This window comes from Xenopus laevis, chromosome 2L (assembly GCF_017654675.1).
Source record: "Xenopus laevis strain J_2021 chromosome 2L, Xenopus_laevis_v10.1, whole genome shotgun sequence".
Classification (NCBI taxonomy): domain Eukaryota; kingdom Metazoa; phylum Chordata; class Amphibia; order Anura; family Pipidae; genus Xenopus; species Xenopus laevis.
Window position 1 is genome coordinate 79,527,688 of NC_054373.1, and position 16,659 is coordinate 79,544,346.

Genomic DNA, 16,659 nt, shown 5'->3' on the forward strand with positions numbered 1-16,659 from the left:
ATAAACTTATTTTGTATAAACATTGTTTACAATTTAACATTTTATTATAATGAGGAAAACAATTTGCATAATTAGTGATGGGCGAATTTGTGGCGAAATTGCGCCCGCCTCCAAAAAAACACTGGCGAATTTGCGCAGCGGTTTCATGAATTTATCTACCGGCGGCGAATCGTAGGAATTCTCCGCAAATTTGCGCCTGGCGAATAAATTCGCCCATCACTACGCATAATGCTATAAGTGATTTAGGGATACATTGTTATAGAACTGCAAGTATTAACATGACACTACTGGAAATTTTTGTGCATAATTGTTGGTGTATGAAAGGTTGCCTATCTTCATCTTCACATTCAGAAGTAATCATGTACATTTATAGGAGAAATGATGTGCTTTTTCAGGTCCTTTCCTGATCTTGATTTATCAGGTTCTCTATCACAAACAAAAAAGGTTTTCTAGAAGCCAACAATATTTGTTGTTCTTTTTGTCCAGACTGATGGCACTCTGTTAGCTACAGGATCATATGACGGCTTTGCAAGAATTTGGACACAAGATGGTAAGTTAATGCCAAGTTCATTTTATTTCATTTCAATTTACTCAAGCAATTTTTTTTTTGCTGATTTTTAACTGAATAAGTGCCAGGTCCCTTTGGAAAAACTAAACATTTGTTGAATTCAGGTTTTGCGCTAGATATCAATAGAAAGAATCTTGAAAATTCTAATTATAAAAAGTGTGATAACGAAAATCTGTCAAGCTTCTCTATAAGTCAATGGGTGGTGTATTTTCAAGCATTCAAGTCAGGTTTTTGAAGGTGCTCTCCAGTTCAAACATTCAATATTCTGAAAACCAGGCACAAGTCAACCCAGTCGCCCCTAAGTGATGCAATAGCCCCCCCATGTAGAAGCTCCACCCCATCATCACACCCACCCCCTAACCAAAGGCAGAGGTGGCAACACTATATTTAGTAGACTTAAGGTGTGGTTATCCAAATTATGTAATGAGTATCTGGACCCAGGTCCCAAGCATTTTGAATAATTTATCCCATATCCCATATACTTTGTTTTGACAATACTATCATACAGAGCAGCTAATATACAATCCTTAGACAGTATATTGATCAATATACAGTTCATTCTAGTGCTTTTCTCTGGTGAACTCTGCAGTCACGTGGCCAACTGCTAGCATCTAACCACAAACTTGTCTAGCCTCATCTAGCTTTAGAGGAATAACTTCATTCTGTTATTCAGTTATTAGTGATTCACGGTCTTGTTCCTACTGGCCACTCTGATGCCTAGGGTCACAGGGCCTCTTTTAAAGCTAAGGTAATATCAATTAAACTTTTTGTTGGTTAGATGACCGTCAATTACCCAGTTGCATAACTATAGAGGAAGCAGACCCTACTTCATGGGGGGGGGGACCAGGGAACAGGGGCCCTGGTATCCCCCAATGTGCGCATGTGAGAGAGCTTGCATGCATCTGCCAAGGAAGGTTTTAGCAGTGCAGGGCCCCTTCAAGGATATTTTTGCTGGGAGGCCCAGCAAAAATTAATAAGACCATAAATAATCAAGCAAAACAAAAAATCTGCTTGGTTGCCTAAGGAAATATTCCATACACTTAGTTGGTGCTTATCCTGCGGCAACAGCCATAGGGTTCTGATGCTATTGATATCGTAAGAAAACTTGGTGAGGCAAGAAGCCTTTTTTTTTTTTAAATACGGTTATTTGCTACAGCTATTCAGAAGTCGCTCAATACTTACAGCCGTGATCATTTTGCTTCTTTTTATTCAGGCAATCTTGCAAGCACATTAGGACAACACAAAGGTCCCATCTTTGCACTGAAATGGAATAAGAAGGGAAACTATATACTGAGTGCTGGCGTAGATAAGGTAAGAAATTGAGGAAAATGAGGGTACAATAAATTTCAATAAATTTAAACATTGTAAACTTTGAATTTCAATGGGGAGTAATTATTTTAGGGAGAGTATAAAGTATGACCCCTTTCCTTATACTTATATAGCATACATCATATTTTGATTCAAACCATTCAACCTGCATTCAATTATGCTGTTATATTGGTTATTATAACTAACAAAGAGTTTTAGGAGTCTATTTGGTTAAAGTTTCATTTTTCAATTTCTTGTCTTGCTGAAGCAGCTGGGGGAGAGCTCACTGATTCTGTAAACTGTTCTAAAGTAATATGTTTAGTCGATACATTTCTTATCTTTGTCCTGCTGAACAGAATCCCTGGGTTTCATTAAACGCAGCTGTTAGAATTGATAAAATAGTTGCTAATGTTCCACAGATGCTGCTGAGAAATGTATCAATTCATGTAGCAAATTGTAACAGTTTAGAATCTGCACCTGAATTACTGAGTTGCCAGACTGAAACCCCAGAGACTAAAACATTAACCTTAAATTTTGGAAAAACTGTAAGAAAAAAAATAAAAAAAAAATACATGGAAAGCAATTGAACAAAGTCTTTATTTCTGGTGAACAATCTGAAAGTAAATGAATGGAAATGCGAACAACCCATTTAAAATTTAAACTTGAATTTGGGAGGTTTAGTTAAAAAAAACTATATTTTTGTAAAGGTTTGAATTCGAATGGCCCCTTAGTGTGGGAGGACAATCCCTGAAAAAAATTCTGACCATAGTACACTGATAATGTGATTTATAATGAATGAATGTGTCTAATACATTTATTTCCAGTATTAATATGTTTGCTTTTGTTGTTGTGCAGACAACTATAATTTGGGATGCTCACACTGGAGAAGCAAAACAACAGTTCCCCTTTCATTCAGGTATAATCTATGATTTGACCTACTCCAAAGCTATTTTAATATAGAGAATGTAAGTTTAACCCAATAAATTCCCACTCTATGCTTCAATTTGTCATGTCTAATCTGTACATTTGCTTGGGATCCTCTACCAATTGGTTCCTAAACTGTCGGGTTTGTTCCCCTTAAGGGGGCCTGGAGCATTAGCTGGGGGGGGGCTAAAGGTGGCCATACATGGGCCGATAAAAGCTGCCGACAGACCGAGTCGGCAGATTATTGGCCCGTGTATTGGCCGAAAATCGGGCAGATGTCAATCGGAAGGGACTAAAAATTCTGTCGGATCGTGGACCGCATCTGTTCAATGATGCGGCCCCACGATCCAACCGCCTGTTTACCCTTCTTTATGATTCGATCGTTAGGCCCTAGGGCCCATGATCAGATCAGTACAACATCGCCAAAAGAGCGGATCTCTCTGTGTATGGCCACCTTTAGCCTAAAGGGCAGTTACATGAAACTACAAGCAAATATGAAGAACAGGGTGTTGTGAAGTAGTTTTTAATCAGGATAGCTAAAAGCAGGAGGTAATCCAGTGAAATTAATGGTCTTCTGTACCATAGCATTTTGATGACCTCAAATTATATTTTCTTTATATATGCTGGGCTATTTACTATAAACATAGTACGTACCATAGTATATAAAAGTTCAAAAAAGTATAGGACTTAGTGAAAATTATTGATAACCCCAACATTTCGGTCACTAACGGTGTCCTTTGTCATAGGAAACGAAAACAAAATTTGCATCATATATAGTATTTTACTTTAGTAGTGCAGGGTATTTACAGCTATGATTTAGGCAAGATAATGCAAACAATTTAAATTGATTTAGTTTCTGCTTACTGATTGTACTTTCTATTTAGCTCCTGCCCTAGATGTGGACTGGCAGAACAATACCACCTTTGCTTCATGCAGCACAGACATGTGCATTCATGTTTGCAGACTGGGCTGTGACCGTCCAGTAAAAACCTTTCAAGGACATACAGTGAGTAACATTGTCAGCTCCACAAAAGTGCATCTATCAAAGGAATTTACTGGAGTGGATTTCAAGTGGGGCATGGCATGGTATAACTGAATGTCCCACAGGTCCTATTAGGGGGCACAAATGTTCTATGTACGACTATATCTTACATGACTTCAATACAATACAATTGTATGAAAACAATTTATTAAAGGGCAAGTAAACCCAAATTCACTGAGAGGTGCCATTAATTAGCCACCACTAGTAAATTACAATTTTTTTTTTTTGGATTGGTGCATACTTTTCTAAAAAAACAGCATTCCTAGAATTTCCCAAGCATAGACTTAGACAGGGCAGTTTAATATATTTGGAACATTTTACTCTACTGTGCAGGCCCGTGTTTAGCACGGGATTCCTGAAAAAGCCAGGTAAGATGGAGTGCTGCTATAGAAAGTTACATTGCTTTTTAATTCACTGGATGGGGTGCATAACATACTGTCATCACCTAGTGAACTAGGATTTCCATGTCCTTTAATCCCATTAATAGACCCGTCCAGCAATTCCCTTTAGCAGGAGAGTTAACAGCCACAGAATGTTTCTGGTTACAGGAAGTCTTCAACAGGAAGTCTTCAAAATATTGTGCTATTCACATACTGTATATTGATTTTTTTATATTCCAAATACAAGTGTGTGTGACTGCTTGAGGAGTTATAATCACCTTTTGCAATATTAACTTTATCCTCACTCAAAATGAGGCAATATTGTGTTTAATAAGTGTGTACAATGATCTTTCTTAGCAAACTGCAAATTTGTTTGAAAATTTTAAGTTTAAGCGTAACAACTACAAAGCTTATGTTACAACATAAGTTCTCCATATACAATAAGCTTGTGTTTCACTTTACAAAATGTGTGAGAAACACAATTATTACACATAGGAAAACACTTCTGTTTAAAGAGTCTTTTCTTTGTGTTTCTTGCATTGCCACGGTCTCTGGCTCATTTTTGTCCTTCTCAGCCTTAACTGTGATGGTTTCTCTGGATCTTTTTAAATGTAATACTTAGTCTCCCTCTTCTGGACACCTGATGTATTACAATACGTTTAATTCCATTTTTATATAGAACGAAGTGAATGCAATTAAATGGGACCCATCAGGAATGCATTTAGCATCATGTTCAGATGATATGACATTAAAGGTAAGCTACTCAGTTTAAGCCATTTTTATTACCATCATCCTGTGGATTGTCATCATTATGTAGTCATGTGAAGAATAAACTATCCCCAAAAGATTTTTCCATTTTAAAAGCAGCCATCCTCACATACATTCCAAGGGCGTGCATACATGTTAGGTTACATGAGCCAATGAATGTACTGAGGTTTTTCTTTGATTGTCAAACCTATTCCTAATCTTATTTCTGGAAGGTGCAGCCATAACAGTTTTAAGAAACTGATGTAAAACAGAAATATTTATTGTTATTAACATATTGGTTTAATGAGGTTTTCTGATTGATCAGTTATGTTAAGAATTAGCAATTGGTTATGTTTGTTTTTCCTTAAAGGCATGGATAAATGTCAGTAGATAAGACATTCTTATGATCTAATAATTACACTGTAATTCTAATAACATACAAGGAACACAACACTACAGTATTTTAGCCATCCAGGATAAATCAGTCATTTTTCCACTTTCAAAATAAAAGTTGTATCACTGCAAATAATGATGCACTCAACTGTAGTGCCAGGAGTGTTTTTCACCACTATGATATATACTTGGTTTGCTTATCTTAATGGTTTGATGGTATGAATTACAACATAGTAGTTTTATCGGTGGAGGAACATCAGATATGAATCTTCCCTCGTTGAATTACACTTGTTACTATTAATGTGTTTATCATGTGTTTATTACAGATCTGGAGTATGAAAGAAGATTTGTGTGTACATGACCTGCAGGCTCACAGTAAAGAAATCTACACAATAAAATGGAGTCCAACTGGTCCTGGCACAAGTAACCCTAACTCCAACATCATGTTAGCAAGGTATTCCTGATAAAGTACAGCAGTCCTAGTCCATTCTATTCATATACACGTATAGGAAATGCAGGGAGGTTAGAAAAGAAAATAGAACAAACTCTGATTGGTTAATAAGTACCCCCAATTTATAAAACATCACTTATGTCATCAGCACGCTTTTACTGTTTTAAAAGATATTGAAATTCTTTTAAAATGTTACTGAAATCCAATATTTCAATTGCATTTCAACAACCTAGACAAAATGATATATATACAGTCATATGAAAAAGTTTGAAAACCCTCTTAATTCTTTGGAGTTTTGTTTATCATTGGCTGAGCTTTCAAAGAAGCAACTTCCTTTTAATATATAACATGCCTTATGGAAACAGTATTTTAGCAGTGACATAAAGTTTATTGGATTAACAGAAAATATGCAATATGCATCATAAGGTACATACATTTGGGCACCCCAGTAGAGATATTGGCACCCCAGTAGAGATATTACACCAATACTTTAGTTGAGCCTCCTTTAGCAAATGTAACAGCCTCTAGACGACTCCTATAGCCTTTGATGAGTGTCTGGAATCTGTATGGGGGTATTTTTGACCATTCGTCCATACAAAATCTCTCCAGAAATTTGATGGCTGCGGAGCATGGACAGCCTGCTTCAAATCATCCCATAGATTTTCCATGGTATTCAAGTCAGGGGACTGTGACGGCCATTCTAGAATATTGTACTTTTTTTCTCTGCATAAATGCCTTTGTAGATTTAGAAGTCTATTTAGGGTCATTGTCTTGTTCAGGGCCGGATTTACATAGTGGGCACCCCTAGGCCCGCTGTCGTTCGTCGCCCCCGTCCCCTCCCTTTTATTCACTCAAATTTTCATCATCGGGACCGGAACAATGGGGAAATCTAAAAAAAATTATAGTATCTCTGCGCATACCCAGTGTTTCTGAGCCAATGTGGGTGTGGTTGGGCAGCATGCCACCCCCTGAAATCTTGCTGCCCTAGGCCCGGGCCTTGGTGGCCTCTCCACAAATCCGGGCCTGGTCTTGTTGGAATTTCCAACCCCTGCATAACTTCAACTTTGTCCTGAAGAATTTGTTGATATTGTGTTGAATTCATCCTAGCGTCAACTTTAACAAGGGCCCCAGTCCCTGAACTAGCCACACCACCCCACAGCATGATGGAACCTCCACCAAATTTGACAGTAGGTAGCAGGTGTTTTTCTTGGAATGCGGTGTTCTTCTTCCGCCATGCAAAGTGCTTTTTGTTATGCCCAAATAACTCAATTTTTGTCTCATCAGTCCAAAGCACTTTGTTCCAAAATGACTGTGGCTTGTCTAAATGAGCTTTTGCTTACAACAAGTGACTCTGTTCTTGGCATGAGTCCAGAAAGGGCTTCTTTCTCATCACCCTGCCATACAACTGTTCTTTGTGCAAAGTGCGCTGAATTGTAGAACGATGTACAGATACAACATCTTTGGAGGTGATCTTTGGGTTGTCTGTAACCATTCTCACAATCCTCCACATATGCCGCTCCTGTATTTTTCTTGGCCTACCAGACCTGCGTTTTACAGCAACTGTGCCTATGGCCTTCCATTTCCTGATTACATTGCTTACAGTTATAACTGACAATTTAAACTTTTAAGGAGGGAATGTTATTAAAGTCGCAAAAGAAAAACAATTCACACCAATAAGAATAAAAATCCACATCTCGCAATGTAATGTTGTTCCTTAAACTGTTAATGCATTGCGAATTTTAATTGCACACTCTTAAGAAGTGCTTGAAGGTGTCTTAATCTTTTGGAGCAAAGATAACAAATTTTTCACTAAGAGGTTTTATTACATTTACTGCGCATTGGCGCAAACTATAAAATTCGCAAACGGTTTTCCACTGTCAGAAGTGGGAAATGAAAGACATACCACTGTTATCTTTTTTGTTGAAAGTGGAATAAATTATTATGCAGGCTGAGAGGGGTTCCCAAACTTTTTCATATGACTGTATATCATCAATACAGGTAAAATACTGATGACTGCTTTCATTTTGCCCAAAAGGAGTTCCACTTTCTCCCCTAAAATATAATGGATTATAATGGGATTTCACTGGGTCAATCCAAAATGTAAATATTTATATAATGATTCTGTGCATTGCTATGAACTAAATGGTATAAAAACTGCTATCTTTCATGTATACACATTATTTAAGCCAGTTTTGTAACTAAATACAGCATGTATCTGTCATATATAATACATATGGAGAGAGCTGCAGGGAATTCTAGCATTTATATTTTATACAATAGTCAACAAGCAAACCAACCCAAGAGTTTTCACATTATTTCCTGAGGATGCACTACCATATTATAAGGAAACAGAGTACAGGTATGGAACCCGTTATCCAGAATACTCAGGACCTGGGGTTTTCTGGATAACAGATCTTTCTGTAATCCTTTACCTTTAATCATGTATTAAAATAATTAATTTTAAATAAACCCAATAGGCTAGTTTTGCTTCCAATGAGGATTAATTATATCTTAGTTTGGATCAAGTAAAAGGTACTGTTTTATTATTATAGAGAAAAAGGAAATAATTTTTAAAAATGTGAATTATTTGGATAAAATTTAGTCTGTATGTGTGACAGCCTTTTCGTCTAAATAACGGATCCCATACCTGTAATGGTAGAGCCATTTCTCATAACTAAGAGTTTGGTTCATCATAAATACCAATCATTCTGTTCTGAGATCATTTGTAAGTCATTTAAGCTGCCAGGTGAAATCGTCCTGATGTTCCTTATTTGAAATATGCAGCAACACCCACTTCTCTGCTGCAAGGAAAATCTAAGTGGCTGCTAAATATATTTCCAAACTAACCCTATTTTCCAGTTTCACCATTTTATTAAAAGACCCTAATATCTTGGAATGGTTGGAAAAATTTGCACATTTTCTTTCATTTTTAATTCATATTAAATGGAAATCTTTTGAAGAAACGTCAATATTTTAACACGTTTATATTTTATAACATATTCAATAATTGAACAATTAGTTGAATAGTATCTGTGTTTTTCTTACAGGTACAGGTACTTGTACAGAATAATTCCAGCAGTAACCTGCTTAGCCTTTCATATATTAATCATGAATGCCTTTTGTGAGAATAGGCCTATCAGTTACATTGACCAGCCATGGATGTAGAAAATTATGCATGTGCTGGGCTCTCTGAGTAAAACAACCAAGAGATTTCCTATATCTATAAATAAAACAAATAAAAGTAAAAATACATCTCTCTGTGCAGAATAGGGTAGGTCACTATATTTTTTACGGAATATTAACAATCTCTTTTTTTTTTTTTTCAGTGCTTCATTTGATTCAACAGTCAGACTGTGGGATGTGGAAAGAGGTGTTTGCATCCACACGTTAACCAAGCATCAGGAACCAGTTTACAGCGTAGCATTTAGCCCTGATGGGAAATATCTGGCCAGTGGATCATTTGATAAATGTGTTCACATATGGAACACCCAGGTAATTATAAATTCATTAAAATTGTATACTCTGTCTGTCATGGTACTTTCAGCCCCAGATTTGTGGGCAGGCCACAAAGGTCTGGGCCTAGGCAGCAAAAATGGGGGGGGGGATGATGGCTGCAGTGGATGCATCTCCCCTGGGTGGGAAATTTTGACAGCCATTTGAATCTCCTGCCTGCCCAGTCCCCAGTAGAAGCGATTGCACTGGACCTGAAGTAGAGTGGGGCAATCTGCGAGCATCAGGTTGGTGAGAGGGAGAGAAAAAAAAAATGTTTGCTCTGTATTCAGCAGTATGTATTCATGAGGGTGTGTGGGGCAATGCACGTGGGCATTGAGTATTTGGCAAGATCTTTTGTGGAGGATTCAGGATCATGCCTAATCCAAAAATGTTAAAAGTGGTCTGTACAATTAGAGTAATACCCATTATTTCTATTTATTTCTATAAAGACGTTATCATACTTGCAAGGGTATCTCCACACGAATCAACAGACCTTAAGCTAATTTAGATTTAAAATGACATTTTCTGTCTCTTAGGAAAAAGTAATGTTTCTAAGAAAAACTTCTGCTTCTGGTCTGTGATTACTTCCTCTATTGCGAGCCACAGGTTTTTTCATATAGTTCAGCTGAACTGTAACTAAAATGTCTGATGCTTGGTGTATATTTGGGCCACTGAAAACTATTGATCGCTCATCTTTGTGTAATTGTCAGGGGCGCTGTGCCAATGAGGCGAGTTGAAAAATTTGCGGCAAAAAAGCCGCTCCTGGTACCTTTAAAAAATGGAAGTTTGGCTTTTCTAGTGCGAGAGAGCAATTGCGCTCTCTGTACTAGCACTGTGGCCCCCCCTCCGACCCCTCCACAGCAAAGGTAAGCGGGTGATGGGGGCGGCATTGCAGAAGCCACTGGTGCCTGTGCTTGAGAAACTTTACTGTAAGTTGAACTGGGACAGTGACTGGGTGATTAAGCAAAGTGGCTCAGACTAATATTTTGGTTTGGTTCAATGGATAATAACGATGTGGCATCACACTTATTTAGTAAAGCTCAGTGTACATTGTTTAACATGTTCAATTAACTGTGCATTTCATTGTGCTCCATATTACAATTGGTACACGGTATGTTCATGCCTGTACCAGCACACAGCTTAAAGGGAACATTGAGTATAGCCACTGCAAAAAAAAAAAATAAGGACTATTGTTTGCATTAAGAATATTTATATATTTTTTTAAAGATCTGGCAAAATAATAAACATACTGTATTTATGAATATTAAAAATGTTGTCTCACCATAGAGATGTCTAATTTAGCTGTCATTTTACAGCATTTTATTATTATAGCAAAGCATTGAACAAAAAAAAGGTGTTCTTTTTAACTGTTTGACTTCAATAAAACATAAATTCTACAGCAACGATGTAGAATTTCCAATTTCAAATAACCCGAAACAAGTGGCAAAAAGGAAAAGAACATTTATCATCAAAAGGGTTAAATGAATAGACATTTATTGCTTCATAGTAACGTGAAATTTTGAAATTGTACTGAATGCATTTTTAAAAAAATATACACATTTTCATTACCAGAGTGGATCCCTGGTATACAGCTACAGAGGAACAGGAGGGATATTTGAAGTATGTTGGAATGCCAGAGGGGACAAAGTAGGAGCAAGTGCATCTGATGGATCAGTGAGTATATTTTAGCATTTGGCTACTTTCACTTGTATGGATCAATTACTTTGCACCATATTAACTCAAGATCTACTTAAATGAAATATAAAATCAAAAATTATTTTTTTTCTAATGAAAGAAGCTCAACTTTGGTTATATATTAATTCAAATTGTCATTGGTTAGTTGTAAATGTAGTTGCAGTTGAATGCAGTATCTGTCTGTTCTCCTCCTCACTGCTGGTTCTGACAAGATAGCCAGGGCCAGAACTAGGGGTAGGCAGAGTAGGCACGTGTCTATGGCGCCAAGCTGGGGGGGGCACCAGGCACGTACCTGCTTTGTCGCCTACCACATGTCTGGTCCCCTCACTCCCCGTCTTCCTGTACGATGATTGGCGCTTCTGCGCATGTACGCGTGCTGATTGGCGCTTCTGCGCATGCACGCCGGCGTTGACACGCACATGCGCGTCGGCATCAACTTCAACTTGGGCATGTGCGCCTGCGTCATCAACTTGCGCATGCGCACGCTCACCCGGCGCTGCGGCTGGCCAGGCCGTCTAGGGCGCCTGGCCAGTGTGGCCCGGCTCTGAATATAGCAGAAGTCAGCACTCCTCCAGCCAAGATGCCTTTTGTCATAATGTATTGCATGCTTTTTCACAGGTTAGTTAATCAAGTGACTTTGACTACATTGGTTTAATAGTCAGAATCAGCAATAGATAAGGACAGACATACTGCATTTTTTGCAAAGAAAAAAGAAAAAGGAAAAGAAGCATGGTATTGTAATATATATCATAGTACATACATAAGATTTTAATAATATTATGTTACAGTTGTGACATCACTTGTTCATAATGAGAAACGGAATTACCCTAAGTAAAAAATTTGAGGCTACAGAAACTGGAATGCCTAATCCCCTCATGTCTCCGTTTGCTTTTCCTTCTCCTTGTACAACTCAACAGAAACAGATGGTGCTTTGTGAATAAATTCTAATAATATACTGCAAATATTAAGTTGTTGATGGAAGACACTGCAAGTGTGAATTAATTTATAGTCTAAAGCATGCGGATTTCATCAAACAATATGCACAGCACTTAAATTAGTTTAACAGGTGTGCAGTAATGATGCCCAGCAAGCAAACAACCATTAAGACTTAGTAGCCCCTCACGAGTCCTGTGGTTCGGGTGCAACCCGCCCCTTACCCCTGAGCCTGGAATACCACATTTAATCATCTAATAAATCCTAATATGCCTTCAAAATTGATGCTGTGACCCGGTGCCTCTGCCCTGAGTCCGTCGCTAAGGGAGACACAATCTGCAAATATCCAATAGTGGCAGCGCACACCACAAATCTAAAAGGACTGCTCAAATCAATGTAATTTACAGCACCTTAAGTCTGAGGCGTTTCTTGTCTATGCATGTAGACACAAAATGCGTCAGACCTCAGATGCGGTTTTACCAGATGTATTCATAAAAATGGATATTTTTCAAATCTAAATATTGATTCAAGTAGTCCTTGTAGTTTCCTGGTGTGCACTGCCACTATTGGATATTTAAAGCATGCAGACACCTTATTGTGTTCTCTTTGTATACTTTGCAATACAGGTATAGGAGATATCATCTGGAAATTTGTCATCCACAAAGCTCACAAATACAGCATTGCCATTTACCACAGAGTTCTATATAAATAAGCAATTATTTATTTCTGACTGATTTTTTTTTTTTTCTGGAATAATAACACATTATTAGTTCTCTTTAATAACTAGACATATTGATGGAAAAACAACTGTTTTAAAGGGATACTGTCATGGGAAAACAGTTTTTTTCCAAAACACATCAGTTAATATTGCTGCTCCAGCAGAATTCTGCACTGTAATCCATTTCTCAAAAGAGCGAACAGATTTTTTTATATTAAATTTTGAAATCTGAAATGGGGCTAGACATTTTGTCAGTTTCCCAGCTGCCCCAGTCATGTGATTTGTGCCTGCACTTTAGGATGGGATTACTTTCTGGTAGGCTGTTATTTCTCCTAATTAATATAACTGAATCAGTCTCAGTGGGACTTGGCTTTTACTATTGAGTGCTGTTCTTAGATCTACCAGGAAGCTGTTATCTAGTGTTAGGGAGCTACGTCGTTACCTTCCCATTGTTCTGTTGTTAGGCTGCCGGGGGGGGGGAGGGTGTGATATCACTCCAATTTGCAGGACAGCAGTAAAGAGTGATTGAAGTTTATCAGAGCACAAGTCAAATGACTGGGGGCAGCTGGGAAATTGACAATATATCTAGCCCCATGTCAGACTTCAAAATTGAATATAACAAAATCTGTCTGCTCTTGGATTTCAGTGCAGAATTCTACTGGAGCAGCACTATTAACTGATGTGTTTTGAAAAAAACATGTTTTCCTTTAATATATAAATGTATATATAAAAAGTATGTTTTTTTTTTTTTTACTAGCTTCAGTCATTGTGCTGCAAATTTAAAAAAAAAACGTTTGGAAAACCCCAAGTCCAAAGCATTCCAGACAATAGATCCCACATACGTACCTGTACCTTTACTTCAGTCTCTGGTCTTCTCTACCTATTGGTCAATGTTTCCCTGTGACACAAAGAAATAATTTTCCACAACTTGTGCTTCTTACAGGTTTGCGTTCTGGATGTACGAAAATGAATCTATAAATTCTGTAAGATTAAATGGACCAGCAGCAAATGTGCACTGTTTGAGACATGAGATTCCGAAAATTGTACGAACCTGACGCAGTCTAAGCGTGCAAGAAAAACAGAACCTCATACTTTAGGAAAAGAAAGGCCACCACAGATCCATTTCAAAAAATACTTTATTGGAATTAATAGTTTCCAAATGGGCATAATTCACTCAGACAATGCTCTGAATGTCTGTATTTGTTATGTCTAAAAAGCTGGTTGTTACGGCAGAACTGACCTTACCAAAAAGGTTAAAGACTCAGATGGATAAAAAAGAGGCTCTAACAAACCAAAAGGGAAAACATAATTATCAATTTTACATTTTTTCCTTCTAATCTGGACACTACAATTGTTTTCCCAAATGACCTACAAATACCAGTTTTTATTGATCAATCAATTTGACTTTTTAATTAAAACACTTTCTATTTTTAGACTACTTTTTGTTGCTTTGTCCAGTAATTCAATGGTTTTTCTACTAGCTTGGAAGAATGAAACAGAGAAGATCACAGGGTTGCCAGAGAAACTAATCTTGCTTTTGGCTCAGCTTTAATCTTTGTCCGCAATTAATGTGATGTGCTGGCTAATAATGCACTTGAAGGAATGCTTAACCCAGCTCTTTGCAAACCTCTTTTTTTCATACTTTAGGTCCTACCTTGATATTCTCTACAACTCTGAGCGCCCATCAATGCATAGCAGTGGCCTCTTATCCTCTCCACAATTTAGCTTATAATGGAACTTTTGTGAAACAGTGTCACAAGCTTTTTATAACATTGCAGCACCAGAAGAGCTTTTTACAAAGATATAAAATAAAATTAAGAAGAAAGATGAACTTTTAAGAGAAAGAACCCACTGTATTTTTGAAAAGAAAAATATTTTTTATGTTAAAAAATTAATTTTAAAATCAAACAGTAATTGCAAATCTTGGGTTTGTCTAAATCATGCAAAAAAAAAATCTAAAAACACAGGGTAAATAAAGACTGAATACCCTTTTTGTTGATTTTGAGTAGTCCATTTTTAAGCGAGTACTATAGAGTTTATACAGTTCAGTGTGTTTGTGTGTGTGTACTTTGAGACCTACAGTACTATTATCGGGTCTCAAAGGTTTACCCTATCCTCTTCCCAATGCCTCACATGACCTTACATTAATGACAGTTGTTCATATCAACAACTTGCTCCTGTTGGCTCTTCTACAGCTATGGACATGGAATGCTCTTTGGTTCTTCAATGATTTCCCAAACGTAAAACTTATCTTAAGTTATATTGTGAATCTATGTCTGCAAAAAGTCTTGTATTCTAAGGTAGGTTTTTTGAAAAAAAAATTCAGATATTGCTGGGAGATTTTCTTAAATATTGAGAGTTTATTGAGAATATAATAGAAATATCTAAGCAATATACATTAAAACATAAACACAATATCAATAAATGGGGTCTTTTACTAGTACAAATTTTTAGAACTGAAAAATATTTTTTCATTAAGCTGAGGTTCATCTATTTTTATTTTAATTTCTATTACATTGATGTATTTAAATTCTTACATTGCAGTTTCGCAACATAACATTTTTACAATACCTTTACTTTTAAGATAAGGTTATTTTATCTGCTGTCCAACTTGCGGGCCTGGCGGCCAGACCCCCCTTGTGTGGCCCCCACATGAAAGTCTGCCTGCTGTGCCTATTTACTTTGTGTAAGCTTTAAAGGGTATCACAACTGAGATTTACTGGCCCCTGCATAGTTTAACCTCAAATTCAGACAGTAAGATTCACACTTGTAATCTCTCCTGCATTGTTCATGACTTTGATACCTCTATTGTTCAAACCCCTAAAGCCCTGTACTGTTTACAACTCAGAGCCAGACTGAAAGTGCCCACATTGCTCACCTGTTCACACCTCATAAAAACTGCTGACGGGCATCAGTACTGTTTCACTGTATGTAGCACAGTATGAATTGTATATCATAGAATGGTCCTGATAGGTTTCCCTGTCTCCTGCTGTATTCTGCCTTCCCTGTGCTCCCTGTGTGTGCCATACTCTACTTGCCATATGCTCCCTGTGTGTGCCATACCCTGCCTGCCCAATGCTCCCTGTGTGTGGCATACTCTGCCTGCCCAATGCTCCCTGTGTGTTCCATGCCCTACGGGAGGTGAACCTGGTGGATGTTTGTTAGCATTTGTTAGGGTGCTGTGTTATCCACAGGGGAGGATGAGGCATATGGATTTAAGGGTATGTCTTAACATGACTTTATAAACTTGTTTCACATATAAGTGAAGAGTGATACTCCTGCAGTGAGCACCAACCATTATGTTTTTTAGTGTGTTATCAGAATTAATGTGGACATGCTCTTAAAAGTTCTTGTGGTAACATGGGTGTGGTTTCAATTGAGTGTGGTTTAAAAACAGGGAGTTGTCTACACTGATTTCCATTATCGGCCTTCCACCACGTAGGCCAGAAAAATTCCGGCACTAGGTGCCACAGAAGTCTTAGATTATTCTTCTATACTTGAGAAGAAGTTATGGCTTTTCTATCCAATTGTCTGCTATACTTTAATAACTGCACTGATAAAATATAAGCAGCAACCCAGATATCAACAGAGTGCTGTATTTATGGACTTTGGCAAAAAGTCATATTTGTAAAGACCTGAGTATGAGGATGATGCAAACAGTGGGTAGTTTAATTGTGATTAAACCGCTGAAATCTTGAGGTGCTACTACTGGGGTTCACTAGATAAGGTGGCTGCTGATGAATTTCCAAGTTTTTAATGTTAAAAACAAACAGCATTTGTTAGGGTGCTGTGTTACATGGCTGGAGGACCACCAGTTTAGTTTCTACCTTCAACTGTATAAGATCTACATACTGCACCGTGTTTAAAATAGGGCAAAGTAATTAGAGATGCATACTTTTCTGATGATGTTTGTTATTGATTAGATGCATTAATTAATATCTAACATTTTTTTTTTCATTTTGAACTGTATGATGCTGCAAAAATCATTAAACGTGATATGATTCCAAT

The 16,659-nt window shown here is 37.4% G+C and overlaps 1 protein-coding gene across 5 annotated transcripts in view; it reads left to right on the forward strand.

Annotated features, from left to right (window-relative positions):
• Nucleotides 1-16,659, forward strand: part of tbl1x.L (transducin beta like 1 X-linked L homeolog) — a 173,939-nt gene extending 157,280 nt beyond the window's left edge. For all 5 annotated transcript variants that reach the window (XM_018246614.2, XM_041582080.1, XM_041582081.1 and 2 more), the window contains 9 exons: nucleotides 487-550; nucleotides 1,782-1,879; nucleotides 2,732-2,792; nucleotides 3,685-3,806; nucleotides 4,902-4,976; nucleotides 5,689-5,816; nucleotides 9,140-9,305; nucleotides 10,878-10,979; nucleotides 13,595-16,659. In XM_018246614.2, the coding sequence (XP_018102103.1) occupies nucleotides 487-550; nucleotides 1,782-1,879; nucleotides 2,732-2,792; nucleotides 3,685-3,806; nucleotides 4,902-4,976; nucleotides 5,689-5,816; nucleotides 9,140-9,305; nucleotides 10,878-10,979; nucleotides 13,595-13,621 (843 nt within the window). In that variant the 3' untranslated portion in view covers nucleotides 13,622-16,659. The remainder of the gene's footprint in view (nucleotides 1-486; nucleotides 551-1,781; nucleotides 1,880-2,731; nucleotides 2,793-3,684; nucleotides 3,807-4,901; nucleotides 4,977-5,688; nucleotides 5,817-9,139; nucleotides 9,306-10,877; nucleotides 10,980-13,594) is intronic.